General features: G+C 32.8%; 2 protein-coding genes across 2 annotated transcripts; both read right to left on the bottom strand.

Moving 5' to 3' along the window:
• Positions 1-957: 957 nt before the first annotated feature.
• Positions 958-3200, bottom strand: LOC144546851 (hevamine-A-like). The gene is made up of 3 exons (XM_078295421.1): positions 2898-3200; positions 2058-2410; positions 958-1488 (listed from the first exon to the last, which is right to left on the bottom strand). The coding sequence occupies exons 1-3, from the start codon at positions 3192-3194 to the stop codon at positions 1239-1241; spliced, it is 900 nt and encodes a 299-aa protein (XP_078151547.1). The 5' UTR covers positions 3195-3200; the 3' UTR covers positions 958-1238.
• Positions 3201-7814: 4614 nt separating this feature from the next.
• Positions 7815-8907, bottom strand: LOC144546671 (hevamine-A-like). The gene is made up of 2 exons (XM_078295204.1): positions 8587-8907; positions 7815-8429 (listed from the first exon to the last, which is right to left on the bottom strand). Exons 1-2 carry the CDS (start codon positions 8890-8892, stop codon positions 7836-7838), a joined length of 900 nt encoding a protein of 299 aa, XP_078151330.1. The 5' UTR covers positions 8893-8907; the 3' UTR covers positions 7815-7835.
• Between the last annotated feature and the right edge of the window lie 13736 nt (positions 8908-22643).

Below are 22643 nucleotides of genomic sequence, written 5' to 3'. Positions count from 1 at the left end.
TTTTGCAAAATTTATAGTTATGATTAGGGCTGGCGAAAAAATTCGTAGTTCGTGATTCGATTCGGGTTTGGTTCGGGTTTGATTCGAGTTTAATTCGATTCGAAATGGGTTCGAATTGAAACGAATCAAACTAGGTTTGGTTCGAAATTAATTCAAACCAAACTCAAACCTAGTCTGGTTCGATCGAAATGGGTTCGGTTACTTTTGTGGTTCGAATCTCATAATAACATCAGTCTTCCATTTGCCTGATGAAATTAAAATAAAAAATAGAGAGTCATAATTTAACTTAGCCGACACTCCCTCGCTCTCAAATCTCAATAACCTAGTTCTCTCTCCACCTCTCCCTAACTCACTCTCCCTCTAGCTCTAAAATCTAGCCGATGCTCTCGGCAACTGGCTGTCTCTCCGGCTGTCACTCCTCTCTCCGGCCTAGATGACTGTCTCTCCTCTGTCTTCGGTCGTCTCTCATAGTTCATAACAGGAAAGCCGTCTCTGATGTATTTTTTCATGAACAATTTTTCAACTTAAAGACACTCATTTCATAGTTCATACCGGTAAAAGGAAGCCATATGAATTTTGTCTCGCGAGAAAAAATTAATGTATAAACTACCGGTATAACTAGGGCTGCTAAAAAATAATTTAGTTCGTGATTCGATTCGGGTTCGATTCGAAAAATGTGTAGTTCGCAATTAATTCGATTCGAAATGGGTTCGGTTCGAAACGAATCAAACCAAGTTCGGTTCGAAATTAATTCAAACCAAACTCAAATCTAAGGTAAGTTCGGTTCGGTTCGATTCGTTGCCACCCCTAGTTATGATTATCATTTTTATTAATTATTTAACTAACTTTATGGCTTGATAATCATTACTGAATAAATTCCAATTTCTTACCACAGTAAAAATTTCAGAGCTTCGATTTAAATTTTAAAAAGCCAAGACTTTGAATTGATATATGTAACTTAATAAAACACAATAAAAGCATTACAACCATATATCACTACATAAAGCACAATAGTAAATCAACCATATATCACTACATAAAGCATTACAACCATAATACTATTTTACCATATTCCTTTATAAGTTTACTCAAAACTCAACAAACTTATTAATTCACACACACCCAACACAGAAATGATAATTTTCAGTGGAATATTTAGATGCAATTGCCATTTTGCTGCTAATTAGTCCGGCAGTTGCTGTGGTTCCCGAGGCTCCGTCACTGTCAGCATCAAAATCCTATGCATCCCTCTTCACTTGACCGCTGTAATTATTTTTAGCATCAAAATACCTACTCCAGAGCATGATCCCGCCGTACTTCGCTGACCTCTTCACCACCGGCAGTACTTTATTCTTGAGGACGTTCGGTGGAATATACCCGCTGCCTGCTGCAGCAGTTGAAGCCGGCAACCCCACAAAAATTTTCGTCGCCTTAATGTTCCTAACCCAAGTATTCCATGAGCTCGTTAATTTAGTAATGTCGCCAGACCTGTACCAAGAGCAGAACTAGAAACTTAGACAGATGGGCTAAAATTTAAAATGCATAATGCATAGTTGGGACTTGAACTCAAGTCTTTAAAATAACAAATTAAAATTCTAACTACTAAAGTACACATGTGATAATTTATGAGGAGACCGTTGAACGATATAAAAGTTTTAAGAAAAAAAAAATTAAATTAAATTTAGATATATGTAATTAAAATTTTTGAAATCACGAGGGTGACTTAGCACCCACTAGGCTATACACAGTGACGGAACCAGAAATGACAGGGGGGGGGGGCTATACTAGTTTCTCAGGATATAGGGGGGCCCCTAACTGTTGCTTTGGTGCGGCGCGGAAAAAGACAGTCTGTATATTTTATGGGCCTAACTAATTATTAAAGGAGGCTCTGTATATTTTCTAAATCATCTCCATAGACATTCATTTCGAACACACTGAATTATTAATTAAAGGGGACTTTGTATATTTTCTGAGCCAAAGGGGAGACCAGCCTGGAGCTGGCCCCTGCCTTGGTTCTGCCCCTAGGCCCTAGCTATACATATAGATTCACCCCTAACCTGTACTCGCATGGCCGGTTATTGTAGAATTGCACCCAGACATAGTCGAATAGTCCGGTAGAAAGTGCTTTCCCGAGGTGCGAATCGGGGTAGGGGCATTGCGGAGCGGCGGTTAGATAGACCTTTTTGCCACTCTTGCTATATGCTGAGAGGAACTTTGCCAGGTCATCGTAGTATTTGCTGCCTCCTAGCTCTATGTCGAAGTCAATACCATCAAGGATGGCGCTTCCAAGGGGTCGGTTGAAGGATTTGCCGCCGAGGTAGTTGTTCCAGAGGTATTGTGCGACTTTATTAGCATCTGACTTGGAGGACAGGCTGTAGCTACCAGCGCCACCACCGAGAGAAAGAAAAACCTAAATAAATGTATGAAGAATTATTATTATTTTTTTATTTGTCGTTGAAAAGATCGATTGTGTCATTGTAAATTCAGCTCTTAACTTGTAGCACTTAGAATTGTTGAGATGCTTTGCAAAAAATTTCATTGGATGAAATAGGACAAATATATGTTGTCTATTTCAGATCCGACAACCAAGATTGGATAAATGATCAGTTGTGGTGTATTTTTTTTAATTGTTCTGCCGATTTTAATACTAATTAAGCAGTTAGATTTGATCATTTAATGTAGAGTGTATAACCTAAAATAGATAAATTATACAACTGGAGAAGAACTGAACCCACGTTTGGAGGGGGGAAAATGCATCAATGTCCACCCAAAATTGTAAATTCGATTACAAATCAAGATATATATGTAACTTTTGTTCGATTGAACCAAAATGACCTTATTGGTTTAAGTATGGCTACTGGATAATTAGTGAAGAAAAAAAGTAGAAAATAATAAACCTTAATTCCCTTGGCCTGGCAGGATTTGATGTCAGAAGTGAGGCCTTTGCATGAGCCGCTAGACGGGTTGCAGTGGCCGGCAAGGTTGAGAACTGGAGTGCGGCCATTGCCGAAAGTGGTTAGAAAAGACAGCATGACATAGGCGTAGTTTCCTGTGTCACATGCTGCCTTGAGGGTTCCTTCCCGGCCGTTCTGGCCCCAGTAAACAGCAATGCTGCCGGCCTGGGCTGAAGAAATGAGAAAACCAAGTAAGAGTAGGGGGAGACTCAGAGAGAGATTTTTTGGTAAAGAGGCCATTACTATTACTTGGTTTGCTTGTGTTACTACTTACTTGTACAACTGAGCTGCATATATAGAGGGCTGTGGTTTTTTATATTGTTGTGTGGACTTTTGGGGGATCATTTATTAATTTCCTAGAAGGTATTGTATGAACCAGGATGCGTGTTGTTTTGTAACAGTGACCTTTGGCTTATGGCTATCCTATATAGTCAGCGATCTCCAACCAGAGGCGGAGCCACAGTTATCAAGTTGTCTACCCCTGGATTTTGAAAAAAATGTACTGAGTATAAAGGACTGACTCTCTGTCATTTTTAATTTAGATGATTGTTCAAAGTGGAAAGTGTGAACAGAACCAAGGTAGAAGGAGATTCTGACAAAGTGGGACAATTGTTTAGATGGTTTCTTGGACCGACTTTTGTGTGGGTCTTAAAAATATAATATTAAAATAAAGATGTATGTGGCCGATAAAGTAGAGAAAAATGTATATGGATATTTGTCTGGGGAGATTTGAGCGGAGATTAATATTATAAAATTTGAGATGGAGCTTGGTTTAGGAGAAAAGAAAAGTAATTACTTTGATAAAAATGATACCGAAAAATTAATAATTGATAAAATTATAGCAGGCTATAATAAAAGTTGGAAAAGAATTTTTTGACAAAATGAATGTATTATATTATATTAGTGATTTTTGGATGTATTTTGAGTTAACATAATTTTTCGACAAAATAAATTTATATAATTTTTTCTATTTCTTTTAGTATAAAACTTTGAGAAAATATGAGTTTTCGATATGATTCGGTCAATGTTTACCGATTCTTTCGATTTTGATTTCATTATCAACTTATCAATTTTGATTCTGATTTTTAGAACTATGATTCTAGGTTTTTGACATCAGTACTACAATCCGTGCTAAAATCTGGCGCTCTGCCATAAACCCTAGCCACTATATTATGTACTTTCAGTATTCAATTTCTCATTGTTTAAGAAGTAAAAACTGCAGAGAAATAAAAATTGTAAGTTGCAGTTGTGTGGCTGTGCGGAGACGAGTTGTATAGGACTATAAATAGCATGCGACGTCTTTGATTAAAAGGATTTTTTTTTGCCTACTCCTAATGAAAATCCTGGCTACGCCACTGTCCCCAACCTCGTATGTTATTCCTAGAACCAAATTCAAAAAATTCGTAAAAAATTTGAGTAAAATAAAAAATTCAAAAATTCCTAGAACCAAACTCAAAAAATTTGTAAAAAAATTGATTCGAAATAGTTCGAAATTAATTCAAACCAAATTCAAATTGGACCTAGTTCGTTCGAAATAGGTTAGCGAACTATTCTAGTTCGAAATTCATTGTAACGTGAACCGTTGATTTCCGCTGATGACTTAAAAGTTAAAACATAAGGCTGCTCAACCATAAGTCATAACTCGTAAGTCGTAACCCTCGCTCTCAGTTTTAAAACCCTAGACAACTTTCACATCTCGCTTTCGGTGACTACGATCACTTTTCTTTGTCGTAAAAAAGTTCATAAAAGATTTGAAATTGAGTTCGTAAAAAATTCGATTCGAAATTAATTCAAACCAAACTTAGTTCAAAATTAATTCAAACCAAACTCAAATTGGAATAAGTTTGATTCGGTTCGATTCGTTTGCAGCCCTAGATAGAACCCAACAAATAGTAAAAATAAAAATTTGGTTTCAGAATACGTCCATAGACCAAAAATGGTTTGTTTATTAAATTTAATTCATGATCATTTTGTATTGTTAAAAGATAAATGATGAAATATTCGTACCCAACATCTTTATTTTCAATTTCGAAGTCCAAATAAAACATCTGAACTACTCAACATGATATTTATGTTAAAATGTACTTAGAGATCAAATTTTATATTTTATTTTTTAAGATAGATACAAAATCATTGGTTTGAGAAAATTGTGGATCATATAAAAACAATGATTTTGTACTTATCTTAAAAATAAATAAATTTTTTTCAAAAAATATAAAATTTGGTTTCCATTCATATTTTAACATGGATATCATATTGAGCAGTTCCGATCATATGTTTAAATTTTAAAATTGAAAATAAAAATGTTAAAGTATGATTGAGCATGAACCATCCTCATTGTATAATATTCTAAATTCTTTAAATTTTGAAACGACGCTCACTCCTTTAATTCTGTAACTGTGTCACCATGTTTGGTTGTGGCCTAAAGGGTGGAATAAGGAGTTTAGGCCTCGTTATTCCACCAAACGTGCCTTAATTGAGCCGGACTAAGATGACATAAGCCAATCTTTAGGCCGGCCTAAATTAAAGCACCTCACATGGTGGTTTAATTTTTATTCCACCTCGTGGCCTAACTTAAATGATTATAATAATATTTTATTTGTATATAATTAGTATATTATTATTAATAATTATTATTAGTATTTAATTATATAATTAATATCCTTTTATTAATAATTATTATTAATAAATAATTATTATATAATATTGTAATATATTATAGTTATTATTTAATATATTAATACTGTGTAATTAGTATCTTATTAATGATATATAACTATATAATTAATATGCTATGTTGTTAATATATTAAATAATTATTATAATTATATTATAATATTTTATAGTTATTATTAATATATTAATATTATATAATTAGTAACTTATTATTAATAATTATTATTAATATATAATCATATAATTAATATCCTATATTGTTAATATATTAATATTATATAATTAATATTTTCTTATTTATAATTATTATTAATATGTAATTATATAATTAATATTTTCTTATTTATAATTATTATTAATATGTAATTATATAATTAATATGTTATATTGTTCATATATTAAATAATTATTATAATAATATTACAATATATTATAGTTGTTATTAATATATTAATATTATAGAATTAGTCTCTTATTATTAATAATTATTATTAATTTATAATTATATAATTAATAATTAATATTTTTAATATAGTAAATCATTATTATAATAATATTATAATATATTATAGTTGTTATTGATGTATTAATATTATATAATTAGTATCTTATTATTAATATATAATTATATAATTAATATTTTATTTTGTTAATATATTAGATAATTATTTTAATAAGATTATATAATTAGTATCTTTTTATTAATAATTATTATTAATTTATAATTATATAATTAGTATTTTATTATTAATAATTATTATTAATTTATAATAAATATTTTATATTATTAATATATTAAATAAATTTTATAATAATATATAATATATTACAGTTATTATTAATATATTAATATTATATAATTTGTATCTTATTATAAATAATTAATCAATTTAGGTTTTGAAAACTTTACTCCTCCACCAACTTTAACCTAACAAGAAATAGTTCAAGCTATGATTTAACTTTAGACCTCAACCAAACATGAATAATTTAGACCGGCCTAAGATGAAATAACCTATTTAGACTTCCTTAGCTTTAGATCACAACCAAACATGAGGCTAGTGGCTAAGAGCCTAAGATCAACGAGCAACGGTCTTTACCGATCTAGGCAAAAGTGACGCTTAGAGATTAATTGCCATGACATGCGACAGCCCATTTGTTGTATTGCTATTCTAAAATTGGGCCTGCAGTGAGTTTGAATTTGACCACTTATTACTATTCAGTATGGCCTTGCTTAGGCTGCTACGAGGCATTACTACTTTAATTAATTATTTATTTTTTAGAACTAGGCAGGAGCTGCCAAGGTGTAGAAAGCTTTCATTTCATGAAACAAGACAATAAACCATTTGATATCTCGTTCCATTCGAGTCAGATTAGGTTCAAAATGATTGTAGCGTCGAAATTACTCAATTCTCTCTCTTTTCTACTATCTTAACTCCAACAAATCAGAAGCTCCTTTTGACCTTATGATTGCTGCTCTCTTCTCTCTAATTTTGATCTACCAGAGCTCAAATATAACTCCTACCTGTAGAGCGTATAGACTCTCCAAGCCGAATAAATAGTTCGACAAACAATAGGTGTGATTTAATTTTTTCGAGCAAATCTACTGCTTTGGCATTAGAAAAAAAACTTGAAGCACCACCATTTAGGATTTGACTTGCTCATTAAATAGTAAATACTGTCTTCTCAACTCGAATTGACTTGCTCATTAACTTAATAAACTGGGTATGTGCATACCCCAACTTGCTCAAACTCGAATCATTAATAACCCTAGACATGAATCACAAAATAGACCCCTTATATCTTTAATAAGCACATGATTTCTTTTAAATTGGCTGGGACTAAATCTGGACCGTTCTTTATTCATTGTGTATGTAGACGTTATCATGCTCAACTACTTACACACAATCATAAAAAATAAGTACAACTAAGCATCTTTAAAGTTTCGATAGCTGAATTAAAAAATTATCAAAAGCAAATCAAAGATCTTAGAAATCAAAGTCTCCACGTGTAAATCAATCAAATATATTACATACATTTATCCATAGTAATATGTAGAACAACAATTAAAACGTTCTTCGCAAACCGTCAGAAGAACCGTAAATTAATTTCTCTCCTCTTTCCCTTTCTAAGAAATGACAACTTGTTCTTTTTGAAATATCGATGAAGAGATGATCAACCTTTCCAGTTCTGACCAAACTCTAAATCTTATACACTGCCTTTCACTTGAGCACTGTAATTATTTTCCAGATCATAGTACCTATTCCACAGCATGATACCGCCATAGTTCGATGACCCTTGAATCGCTGGCAGAACCTGAGATGTCAGATCATTTGGTGGAATGTACCCGCTTCCTGCTGCATCAGTCGAAGCCGGTATCCCCAAAAATACGTTCGTCACCTGAAAACTGCTCGTCCAAGTGTTCCAGGAGTTTACAAGGTTGGTTATGTCGCCAGACGAGTACTGGCATGGTGCATTGTTGTAGAATTGCACCCAAACATAGTCGAATATACCTGTCTGTAGTGCGGGCCCCAGATAGGTGTCCGGGTAAGGGCACTGGGGAGCGGCAGTGAGATAGACCTGGCTGCTGTATTGCTTGAGAGAGTTTGCGAGGTCACCATAGTAGTCTGAACTACCGCTTTCTATATCAAAGTCAATGCCATCGAGAACTGCGCTACCGAGGGGACGGGAAGAGGAGCTTCCGGCGAGGTAGTTGTTCCACAGGTAGTCGGCCACATTCTGTGCATCTGAGGTGGAAGTGAGCTGGTAGCTGCCAGATGCCCCACCAAGGGAAAGAATAACCTATGTATATTTTTGTTAAAATAAATAATTTGAGAGCCTGATAAATTTGTTTTTGTTTATTTAGTTGGCCAGAATCACTGTTTGGATGTACATAATAAATAGTAACAGAATAATAGGAGTTAATTAATTGTTTTGTTAGAGAATTGGTAGAAATTACCTTAATGCCCATGGACTGGCATGACTGGATGTCAGAGGTGAGCCCGGTACAAGTGCCTGCTGATGGATCGCAGTGGCCCGCAAGGTTGAGAACCGGGGTTTGGCCATTGCCAAAAGTTGTCAAGAAAGCCAAAATGACATACCCGTAGTTTCCGGTTGCGCATGTATCAGCCAGGGTTCCCTCGTTGCCATTCTGACCCCAGTACACAGCAATGCTGCCGGCCTGGGCAGAGGCAGTGAGGAGAGAGAGCAAGATAGAGATGGTGAGGAGAGAGAGAATGCTCCTGCTCCTGGTTTGAGAGGCCATTGTTGAGATATAGATGTGGTGTAAAGTTGTGAGATCATAGCATGCATTTATAGGGGAGCTAGGTTGGAATGCAATTTTCCACACGGGATTTGCAATTGGGTGGATGTTTCCTCTTGGACCGGAGAATTTTGAGTTAATTGACTAACGACTGCTAAGTCTTTTGGATATATATGTCAAAGGAGCAGTCTGAACTCTAATGCCTTCATCCTCTCCAATACCTGATAGGGGAATCTTTTCCAATTACTAGATCTGAACCGTTCTTTTTAACTTGGCATGAATCGCAAAGCTAAAAAATACTGCCCCTATTACAATCCGAATCTCAAACCGTAAAGTGAGAGTGATTCTCCGCAATACCAGAGAGGATACAAATTCCCTTAATGCATGGGGAGATTTCCCTGCTAAATTGGAAATCAAGCGATGGATGTAGGTGTGTCAACGGATTCATTATGAGTAGGATGGAAACATTTTTACATTCACATTCACGTAATTTGTCTATATTCTATATTTACTCGTTGAAATGATAAATATCGAAACGTATAATAAATCATTATTAAATAGATTTATAGTTTATATAATATAATTTAAAATATAACAAATAATAATATATTAAACATGTCATATATGTAATATCATAAGAGCTGGGCTACGGTGAGTTGCGAAGTAAAGCGACTATTTTACTTCACGCTCATATTTTGTGATTTTAAAGTTCAAAACGTAGATCCGAACCGTTCATCTTGTTCTCCATATTGAAATGTGCTTGGAGACCAAATTTTACATTTTTTGGAATTTTTTTACTATTTATTAAGCAATTTTGAATGCCGCTGATCTGAGGGTTCACAAAATTTTACTGTTTTTACTGTTCACAGCAAAACTGCAGTTTTCAAAAATGCTTAATAAATAGTAAAAAAATTCCAAAAAATGTAAAATTTGGTCTCCAAGCACATTTCAATATGGATTAAATATCTAACGGTTAGGATCGGTCGTTTGGGCTTTCAAAATAAAAATACGGCGTGAAGTAGAAACGCATTTTACTTCGCAACTCACCGTAGCCTATCTCATATCATAATATATAAAATTATAATATTTATTGCATTAGTTTAAAAATTATAAATTATTAATTAAATATAACTATATAAAATGTTGTAATTCAATTTTATCATATGTTAATAATTAAAAATAATATAAAATGTTTACTAAATTAGTTTTTTTTTATAAATTAATTAATAAAAAAATATATAATGTTGTATAAATCAATCTAATAATAATAACAAAAGATTATATAGTTAATTATATGCATAAATAAATATATTATAAATAATTTAACTTATATTTTTACTTGATAAGTTAAGGAAAAAAAATTCTTATCTATATTTATATCCGTTAAGTTAACATTTTTTTATTCAAACTCATCTTGTGAGTACGATACGAGCTGGATAAACTGTTAAAGACTTTCATTGATACTCCTAAATCGATGCATGCTAATTTCAGAAGTCGAAAATCATGCATAAAAAATGAACACTGCGTGCGTGGCCCAAAAAAATAATAAGAACAAAGGAATAATTATCATAAAAAAATTTCAGTATAGTAACAAATATCATGATCGTTTTCTAATTTACACTGCAAGTGAATACAATTTCATCCGTCGGATTACACTTGAGATTATTAGACGTGTACGTATGTACAAGTTGGAGATTGATATTTTGATTGGTTGATATATAGAAGACTTTGACTTGATCAAAGCAAAGCAGCAAGACTTTTTGTCGCACAATCCTGACTTAAATATCACGCTAAAGAACAAAATCGACCGTATTTGACTTTGAGATGACAATCACTTGGCAATGATTATTTTAACAATTTTATCAATAATTTTCTTTTCAAAAAAGAAAAAGAAAAAAAAAGACAATTTTATCAATAATTTTCCTTTTAAAAAAGTCAGTTCAAATAAAATTGTAAATAATGACAAATTAATTTATATTTACGTTCTTATTTAGTAAAGGATAGCATAGAGTAGATCTACTCTCTTCCCTTCTACTTGTCTAGTTGACAGAGCTTCTCTAATCTATCAAGTTCAGCCCGTACACTTCAAGATAATTTAATCGTGGAAATTAAGAATCTTTTGTGCCAACTAATACAAATGAGAAAGGCAAATTTATGTATTTAGAGGGAAGAGCTACTTTATATATTATTTTAGGGAGAATTTCGTATATGCCCCTAAAAATTAAAAATAAATAAATCATAATATCATATTTATTGCTCTAAATTTAATAAACTCACGGATTTACCCTGCAATTTATTGTATTTTCTGTTACAAGTCATTTCTAAATTTACAAAATATATTTTATCCTTTATTAAAAATGTGTAGCATGTTTAAGAAAAATGTCCAGTCTTATAATTGACCGGTTGTTCAAACAACTAGTCCATTGTCTTACTTGTAACATGCACGCAAACGTATGTCTAAATAACACTTTGCATGCATCAGAAGTAGAAAAATGAACCATTTGCATCTGTCCTGGAAAATTGACAAATTAGATGACTGAATATTTTTTTTACACATACTACATATTTTTTTTTAATAAAGAGTAAAATGAAAATATTATAAATTTTAAATTAATTTTAATACAAAAACAATAAATTGAATAAATTCGTGAGTTTTTAAATTTTAGAGGGAGTAAATATGATAGTATGAATTTTAGTAGTAAGAATGCGTAATGTCAAAGCTTTTTAGGGATATACCGTACACATGAAGTCCCCCCTTTAATTAATTAACGTTTTGTTCCAGAGAAATTAATTGAATAAATTCGTGTTTTTGAAATTTAAAGGGGCAAATATGATATTATGATTCAAATTTTTTTTGTTCCGAAGGAATTAACTGCTGTCTTGACTCAACTAGACCAACCCATCACCTATGGTTAAAAAACAATGCTTTTGTCGCGCTTGCAAGTTTACTCAAAAAGTGAAAATTGTAAAAGATTTGAGGTGGTTTTTGAGTGTCTTCATTAATTTCATCATAAGACTTCTCTTAGCCCTTAATTAGGCCACTTCATTACAAGGTTACTTCCATATTTTTCCTTGAATGGCTTTTATCCTGGTAATGCAGTAGGCCGCTGAAGACATTGGGTCAGACTGATAAAAAGAAGGAAACTAGGTTGAAGAAATCCAACAAAATTTACAAATGAAATTTCGGAATTTAAAAGGACGTAATTGTTGATGGAAAAAAAAAATCTAAATTCTTTATATTCATTATGGAATGCAGCGCATATAATGGAGTAACGGCCATTCAGAACCTAAAGAAATCGTCCGAACCCCGTAAAATTTCGTTACATTTTTTTATTTTTTTTTATTTTAAGAGTATTTTTATCTTTGAAAAGACAATTATATATTTTTCTTTTATTTGAAACGGAAACATCTCTTTGAAAAGACAACGAGATATATTTTTTTAACAATTTAGAAATCAAACGCATTTTGCTACTTGACAATGGCTGACAATTTTAATTTGAACAATTTAGAACAATTATGAAAAGACAATCCAATATTTTTCTTTTATCTTGACAGTAGCTGATAATATTTCTTTTCTATTGTTATATTCTTGTGAAAAAAGATGACCTACAAAATGCATTTCGTTTTGGCAAACTATGACAACTAAAAAACTGTGATAAATGTTAAATAATATTCGCATTTAAATTCGGAGAAGAACCTAAATTAAGACTAAAAAAAAAAATCATGATTTATGATAAATTACATATATAGATTACTTTTGGTGTTCTTAAAATACAACAACAACAACTGCACAAACAATTTATTTTGTAATTTGAAGGAAAAAGGGCAGAAGAGTCTTTAGAGAGAAAATAAAAGCGACCAATGCTATACAATTTAAAATTTTATGGACTGATTGACACACCAAAGACAAGAGTCTCAAAATCACATCAACGTAGGGGAATAAATCTGTTGCGATCCGAAATAGATGAATAGTATCTTGAAATTCCTGTTTTTTCAAATCTAACTATCGATTTATTTTGAGATGCTCACACAGACAAACTAGCTATTTCGAGATGTGTGCACAGAAAAGTTGAACGGTTAGATTTGGAAAAATAGAGATTTCAGAGTAATGTTCATCTAATTCGAATCGCAGCAGATTTATTCCCATCAACGTAGGTGTCCGTGTTGCAAATTGAATTGCCTTCTTTTTTCATTTTTTTTCGACTTTATTTATTTTAGCGGTGGTATTGGGTTTGTCAAATCTGATAGTCAAAGGTGCGCTGGCGATAGTATATTGATTAACGCCTTAATCCGATAGCTTTAAATGTTTTTTAAACCAATGGCAGAACACGATTTCAACCAATATAAAAGAATTTTTTTGTAGTAGTGGACCCTCTCTGTCTCCGTCTTATTTCCTATACGAAAATTCCGTTGAAATAAGCTTAATGGACCGAAGCTCATTTAGCATGTCTTCAAATCAACACAAATTAGCCGGGTTTCGTTTATGGTAATAAAATGCTCGATCCTTGAACAATATTTGGTCTTAAATTTCAAAAGGAAAAGAAATCAAAGGCCGAATAAACAAATGAATTAAAGGGAAAAATATATATATATTTGGACTTGACCCAATTGATTTCTGGTCAAGTCGTGCTCAGATGATGTTCTCCCATTTTACTCGATCAATCTGGATAAGAGTTTTAAATCACATGGAATTATTCAATGTTTAATTAATATTGAATTAGTAAAACATGACCTCTGAATTTGTTTGTTTTTTTTTTTGGCGTACAGAATTGCCTATGCGTACTATAATACTAACCTCCTAGAAATTTCCACAAAGTTTGAGAAAGTTTGCTAAAGCTTGTATCTTCAGAGACATTGTTAGGATAATTGCATTTGCTACTGGAATATATGTTAATAATTGCATTTAGAAAGCACTTTTTTTTGGCAAAACTTGTTGCCAACTATAGATCGAACGTAATTACTGTGTCCAAATAAATTATCCATCAGTTTTTGTTAGTTTTGTGTGATTTCTCATTGGGGCCCCTTTCTCATTTAATATTTTGCAAATATTTAGAGAAATTTTCTGATTAATTAAATACTTTCGACGAGATGTGAATTTAAATATTTAATGCACAAAGAGAACCATGCCATCCATATAGTTCTATGAAATTGGGTTTTATTCAAAGAGATTTGGACAACTTTTATTCAAAGTCGGGCTCAATTCTTCTGATCAGTATTGAGATTTTTGTGAACGATTTAAAAATTAATAAATTTAAATGACTATGTGAATCTAAATCATCTGCAAGAATTTTGACATATATAACGGTTTATGCCCAGCTTTGGATATAGCTTTGTTTTATTTGCTTTTTCTTCTAGTTAAGGTTGGATTTCGCCTAAATATATAATATGAATCTTTTATCTGAATTTCGAACTTGCAACATCTTATACGTAAAACATTGTTTTTGTCACTAAATTTTAAGTTCTTAACATAATGTTTTTGAAAGTTACTAATTAATATTTCCTTAAAAAAATGCTAATTAATACATAATGTGTTTTAACATTACTATTTCTTATGTTAAAAGTATCATTTATATAGTGTCTGAAAATGAAAATGAATATCTGTATATAGTTTTGGTGAGAAGACATTCATAGTTTCAAAACACTTCAAATTCATCTCTAAGTCCAGCACACAAGATTCATGTCCAATTGATCCGATCTCCTCATTAGGAATCTTTTCTTATTTTGAATAGTATTTTCGATCACAAATTTTGCATAAAAAACAATTTCTAAAAGAAATTCTGCATTAAGCTTATTTAGACAAATAAGTATATTTTTGGAAACGTTAAAAAATGTATAATATAAAAAATATTTTTTGAAAGTTTAATTGCACCTTAAATAAGAAAAGGATTGAACTTATGAGTCATTTAATCACCACAAATAAGTTGCGAAAATAATTTTATTGTCAATATTGATAATATGACATAACTAAAAAGTTCAAAAAATAAATCTTATTTATTATTGTCAAGCCCCGGCGGCCGGGCCGGCCACGTGACGCGACAGAACGACATCCTCGCATCCATCCACCGTCCTGTCAACCTACGTCGCAACAGAAATAAACAGAAACAATATGGAGTCAGCTACAAAGCTGAGTAACCAGTTATTTAACGACGCAGCTTCTCTATAATTGGCTTAATAACAGTAATCAACCATTTCAATAGGATTGGATTAATCCACACAATTAAAAATCAAATTACACATATTATAGAGAAGTCTGGTTACCTGATAGTGATCGATTCAGAAATCCAATTCGAGATGCAACACTTGTTTGGAATCAACGCGACGTAGTCGGAATTCCAATTGAATATAAAATCAAATAAAAATAAATATCAAAAGATTTCTCTTTATTTTTCTTTGATCTTTCTCATTTCTCTTTTCTTTTCATTTTTCAATCTTTATTTCATTTCCTCTCATGAATTTACAAAGAGATAGATATGATTTTATCTATAGACCGGTCAATAGCGGTATAAAATTTTACCATGCATAAGCCACGTGGCAATAATGCCACCTCATTCTATTTTATTTTTAAAGTTTTTCTCATTTTACATAATACACCTTCAACTTTTCTAATATTATAAATAAGTCCAAAATAATTAAAAATATATGTATTACTGGGGTGTTACAATTATCATTTTTTTACTAACTGGATTCGGATGAAAACAGTTTTGCAACATTTAAGACTTACATCTCTACAAAGATTTGGACGGTAAGTTAAATTGAACTCCTCGGATGGTAATGATGGTCCATTCGGATTTTGTAATTTTGAAAATTTAAACAAAAACATCTAATGACATATTCTTTGTGATAGACCATGCATAACAAAACTATTATTAATTTATACATGTTTTGAACAGAGTTTTATTGATTCTTTATAAATAGTAGTATAGTACCAATCATAATAAAATAATAAATCAAGTGGGAATAGGTAACAAGTGCTACGTAATGCTTATCTTTGGATAAGTTATAGAGTGAGTCTATGGTACTATGCATATTACGATTTGGCACCGTACTACGGCTCTATATTCGAGTTTTCAAATCCTAACGGTCGATCCGAACCGTTCATCTTGTTCTCCATATTAATATGTGTTTGGAGACCAAATTTTACATTTTTTGAAATTTTTTTACTATTTTTTTAGATTTATTGAAAATCACTGTTTTTGGATGGTCCAGAATTTTCAGATCAAGTGATTTTCTAAATATCTAAAAAAATAGTAAAAAAATTTCAAAATATGTAAAATTTGATCTCCAAACACATATTAATATGGAGAACAAGATGAACGGTTCGGATCGACCGTTAGAATTTGAAAACTCGAATATAGAGCCGTAGCACGGTAACAACCCGTGATATGCATAGTACCATAGACTCACTCTAAGTTATATATACGTGTTTAATTAATATTATGTTATTAAACCCAGTTGTGGTGCTCTTCAAATCTATTTGTCTAAATACTGCGGCAAGATATGTCGTTTTATGTACACCGGCATCCTTAAATTTCAGTTTAGAAGGAATTTTTTCAGACAATTATTTCTGAAAATTGATAGTAGATAGTTTGGGCATATTAATTACAGTACATTAGAAAAAAATCTGATGAGAATAAAATTGATACAGGTAAATTACTGCAAGTATTGTTTTTGTTTTTTTTTAAACGCAGGTAATGTAAACGAAATAAATGCAGGATATTCATTTTTTACTCTCTCAATTTCAAAGAAACAGTAATACAAAAGAAAAAGTACACAGGTAAATTCTTAATTTACTTCAATACACAGAGTCACAGACATCGGATTTTGAACATGGGGTCAAGGACGGCCATTTTTATTAATAACCCAAAAAAAAGTTTTTTACAAAAATAACCTCAAAATCTAATTTTTTTCAAATATAACCAAACCGCCAGGGTTGCTGGCGGTCCACTTCTATAGCGGACCGCCACTATTCCTGGCGGTCCACCTTTTTTTTTTTTTTTTTTTTTTTTTTTTTTTTATTTTTTTATTTTTTTATTTTTTTATTTTAGAGATCTGATTTTTTTTCTTAATATTTTCATTTGTGAAGTTTTAGTTTTTTTTTTGTTTAGGGTATTTGTCAAAAAATTAAAGACTTGGCCTTTATTAAAATTTTAAATTTCAAGTTCTGACAGCTTGTTGGTCTTTTTTTTTCGGTTTTTATAATATATGTATAATATATACATATATACAAACATACATACATACATACATACATATATACATACATACATATACACATACACATACACATACATATATACATATACAGTTTTTTTATGATGTATTTATTATGATTGCAGTTTTTTTATGATGTATTTTGGACTGTAGCTCTTTATTATGATTGCAGTTTTATTTTATATTTCATGTTGGTTTTTATGTTTTTTCTGCTTTACATCGAAATGGTCTTCTGAAATTACAACGTATCTTTCACGACGTCGGAATAATAAGTTCACAAATACAATTAAAGTTCAACGATACAACTGAAGTTCACAAATATTCATAACTTAGTTCACCTAAGCAAAATAATAAGTTCATCTTTCACGACGTCGGAATAGACCCAATAGACGAGAAGATTTTCTGGTGTCAGCTGCAGGAGCAGCAGTACTTGTAGACCCTTGGCTACTAGATGATTGGGTCGCAAGAGGTGGTTGTGTTCTACCAGTTGCTTCAGCAACAACTCTCGCATTTTCTCTTTCATTGTGTTCGTTTATGGCATCTGAACATAACAACAGAATTCAGTTATTAATATAATAAAATCATAAATTAATTCCGAAAAATGCTACATACCTGCCCTGCGCCTGTCAGAAACGGAACGGCGAGCCTGATTTCCCGATGGCCTCTTACCACCCATCTCGTCCATGGTCATTATAGCACGTTTGTGTCTCCTCCTCCCCTTCCTTATCCATCCTTCTGAAGGGAGTATTCTATCACCGACATACGCAGGCCACTCATGCTGGTTAGGATAAGAATGGAAAGATCCACCCCAAGTAGAAGCAAGGTAATCGGTACGATACATGTCAGCGACATAGTGATCATCGCAGAAGTTTCTCACTCGGCATACCCCCATCACGTGACTACAAGGAATTCCAGATAGTTGGGGTCCTTGGCATGTACAGGTCACCGTATTGCATACACATGTTGGGGTCCTTGACAACTATCCATCCCCATCACGTGCCTTGCTAAGGTTCTCCGCAACGTGTTGCATACACAACCTGTGCACACACTCGCCAGTATGTGTTGACCAACCGTATTCTTCACGATCAAAAACATATTTTATTCCTTTGTGCTGGTCTGATATTACAGAGAAAAACTTTGTTGGCCCAACCACCCGTCTTCTTAAAAACTGCATAAAGAATCCCCAGTTCTCACCATCCTCTTTCCGAACAATTGCAAACGCCAAAGGCAACAACTGGTTCTCAGCATCATATGCACATGCTATCAGTAGCCTCCCCTCGTAACGGCCAGACATGAAGCATGCATCAATGTTGATAATGGCACAGCTTGGATACAAGGACCAAAAGCCCATGCTATGCCCTTGAATTGTTGAACTCCCTCTATTAGTACTCCATTCTTGTCATAAATGGGGCCATGCCACCGCTGAAATACGGTGCCAGGATTTGTACTTGCCATAGCCTGGAGCAATGGTGTCAGATAGTTGTATGAATCCTTCCAACTACCGAATACTCTGCAAATCGCAAGTTCACGACCTCTCCACAACCTGTTATATTTTGGGATTACATGTATGTATTTGTGTCTGACGGCCATAGCCACCGCCTTGATGCTCATCGATGGATCCAACTTAATGTCTGCCTCAATTGCATCGACAATTAGTGATGCTGTCAGGTTTGAATGGTCTGTCCTTGTGGACGCAGACTTGCATGTATGAGGTGGTTCACACTTTTTAATTATCCATGCTTCCCCCGAACCCGCAGGGGTTGCATAAAGGCGAAACTCGCAACAAGGGGCATTTTTGCATATCACAACCAATCTTTTTGATTCCCTTTTTTCTAATATACATTCCCAGTTGCCGTGAACGTGAGTCTCGTGAATTTTCTTTACAAGTTCATCTATGTTGGTATAGACTTGCCCTGGGGCAAGTTCACGATTGTATACAACACGAGGACCAAAGAAACTAATGTCAGCCTCTTCAAAAGCTGTGGTATCGTTGAATGTGGCGACAGGATGCCTATTCCCCCGACCCCTGATTGGGAATTTTTCTTCCCTGGACAAACCTGGTACATTTGCATCACCATCTGATAAGTCATCAGATTCCCAAATTCCTTGGTATTCATCTCCAGTTTCCATTTCTCTTTCCGGTATGGCATCAATAGCATCAACATCAATATTAGTATCATTTCGATTAACGGATAACTGTATCGGTACTGACTCTGGTATAGCTGGAAATGTAGGGATTATGGGTGCCTGTCTGGGTGGTGGTGGTGGTGGTACAACTTCAGTAAACTCACAGGAGTTTTGGTACCCCGGGTTGTCATAACAGGGACTGTGGTACCCCTGGTTGTCATGAGGGGAGTGGTGGTACCCCTGGCTGTCATGAGGGGAGTGGTGGTACCCCTGGCTGTCATAAGCCGAATTGTCATAACCTGAAGGTCCAACAGGGGGAGCCCTAGAAGGTCCAGCTCCAGCCGCACTAAAAGGTCTAGCCCCGGCCTGGGGAACCCTCCTGGAATATAAGTCTATCATCGCGACCCCCCTAGACTCAAATTGTTGGTACACAGCCTTCCACAACTCCTCATCTGTTATAGGAAAACTCACAAAGTAAGGTTTACCCGCCCCAGCCCGTTGTGTGTCAATTCGGGTAGCCAATTCTAAGTCATACCGGTTGGGGTTTACACCAGTCTTTTCGTATACTAGTTGCTTAAGTTCAATAAATGTGGTTCTTTCATTAACCTGCAAGCCGAATGAGGCATCTTTCGAGTAATACACGCCCTCTACACCCTTAGTTAGCTTACCGCCCACGTACAATGCAACCAGCATTTTTTCCTTAACAAACTACATTTAAAAAAAAAATTCATAAGAATTACAGTATAATAGATTCATTATTTTTTGCAATTTAAAAGTTAATTATAATATTAATTAAAGACTAATTTATAGTATTTACATACTGCGGGTATAATAATTATTAATTAAAAATTAAACAGAAAATAATTAAATAAAAAATAAAATACCTGTAGCAATCGCCTAAAATCGCTTCAAAATCGCCAAAATCGCTCTCTCTTTCTTCTCTGTGGTTTAACAAATGAGACTGTGTGCTGGAGAGAGAGAGAAAGCGTGCTTATAAGACAGCTAGCGGACCGCCAGGGATACTGGCGGTCTGGTCCCTAGTGGACCGCCCAAGCTGTCAGAACTTGAAATTTAAAATTTTAATAAATGCCAAGTCCTTAATTTTTTGACAAATACCCTAAACAAAAAAAAACTAAAACTTCACAAATGAAAATATTAAGAAAAAAAAATCAGATCTCTAAAAAAAAAAAAAAAAAAAAAAAGTGGACCGCCAGGAATAGTGGCGGTCCGCTATAGAAGTGGACCGCCAGCAACCCTGGCGGTTTGGTTATATTTGAAAAAAATTAGATTTTGAGGTTATTTTTGTAAAAAACTTTTTTTTGTGGGTTATTAATAAAAATGGCCGGGTCAAGGAAGGGCATTTGACGAGTGTGAATTAATGTGGCTTTCTTCAATACACAGAGTTACAGATGCTGCAACTTCTTTTAACCTTCCATGTGTACTTTTTCTTTTGTATTACTGTTTCTTTGAAATTGAGAGAGTAAAAAATGAATGTCCTGCATTTATTTCGTTTACATTGCCTGCGTTTAAAAAAAAACAAAAACAATACTTGCAGTAATTTACCTGTATCAATTTTATTCTCATCAGATTTTTTCTAATGTACTGTAATTAATATGCCCAAACTTTCTACTATCAATTTTCAGAAATAATTGTCTGAAAAAATTTCTTCTAAACTGAAATTTAAGGATGCCGGTGTACATAAAACGACATATCTTGCCGCAGTATTTAGACAAATAGATTTGAAGAGCACCACAACTGGGTTTAATAACATAATATTAATTAAACACGTATATATAACTTATCCAAAGATAAGCATTACGTAGCACTTGTTACCTATTCCCACTTGATTTATTATTTTATTATAATTGGTACTATTATATTATTATTTTTAGCTAGAGATGTAAGTCTTAAATGTTGCAAAACTGTTTTCATCCGAATCCAGTTAGTAAAAAAATGATAATAAATAAGATTTATTTTTTGAACTTTTTAGTTATGTCATATTATCAATATTGACAATAAAATTATTTTCGCAACTTATTTGTGGTGATTAAATGACACATAAGTTCAATCCTTTTCTTATTTAAGGTGCAATTAAACTTTCAAAAAATATTTTTTATATTATACATTTTTTAACGTTTCCAAAAATATACTTGTCTAAATCAGCTTAATGCAGAATTTCTTTTAGAAATTGTTTTTTATGCAAAATTTGTGATCGAAAATACTATTCAAAATAAGAAAAGATTCCTAATGAGGAGATCGGATCAATTGGACATGAATCTTGTGTGGTGGACTTAGAGATGAATTTGAAGTGTTTTGAAACTATGAATGTCTTCTCACCAAAACTATATACAGATATTCATTTTCATTTTCAGACACTATATAAATGATACTTTTAACATAAGAAATAGTAATGTTAAAACACATTATGTATTAATTAGCATTTTTTTTAAAGAATTAACTTCTTATGATACTTTGGCACAATAACAAAGTATTGATGATTCAATAACATATTGAGAACATGCCTTCCGGAGGGCCGACATTATTGACATATGTATTAATCATAATAATCATCACTATACTTTAATATTACTAAATTGTACATAAAATTTCAACAATCATTATCTTCCGGAGGGCCGATGAATGATTGCTTCCATTAAATGTACACTTAATTTCCTTTTATATAATTAATTCAATTAATCTTGTCAAAAGAGGCACCGGAGGGTACAATAATGACTCAATTAATCAATTCAAGATATATATACAACTACAATGCCTTTATAAGAATCATACTCTATACCAAATAACATAAAATAAAACTGAAATTAATACATGGTCTAGAGAGAGTTTAAAATTGAAAGCACCTTAAAATGACCTTTCAAAATTAGAAGGATTTCTAATTTTGTAATTTTCGTTTCAAAAAATTTATCCAAAGAATAAATTTTCCAAAACCCTAATTTTCATAACTACTTAAAACGCCAAATTAATGGCAGCGGAATCTTGTGTCGCCAAGATAAGCCCCACAAAGAACTCCAAAACCGAATCTTGATTAGGATTTTGCGATTTCAAATGGAAATCTTCGAGCAAATCCTAACCAATTTAATAACTTAAAATTTAAGTAGTCATGATCTTAATTTAAAACATCTTTCGTGCTTTCAAACTTTAATTTTCAGAAAAAAATCAAGAAAAATGAAGAAAAATCCGAAAAATCGACGAAAAAATCAATTTCTAATTCTCTCTAGACCCTTAAAGACCTAATCCTTTGGCATAGGAAGGCTCTGATACCACTTGTTGGGAATCATAAAGGTCAAACAATTACGCCTTATCTAGAGATCAAACAATTACATCTCATCTAGGGGTCAAACACTTACACCCCGGGGAAGAAGAAACAATCCCCACCTTAACCTAAGACTGTCCTA

Source organism: Carex rostrata, chromosome 30 (assembly GCF_964058835.1).
Source record: "Carex rostrata chromosome 30, lpCarRost1.2, whole genome shotgun sequence".
Classification (NCBI taxonomy): Eukaryota; Viridiplantae; Streptophyta; class Magnoliopsida; order Poales; family Cyperaceae; genus Carex; species Carex rostrata.
This window is presented reverse-complemented; position numbering and strand designations above follow the sequence as displayed.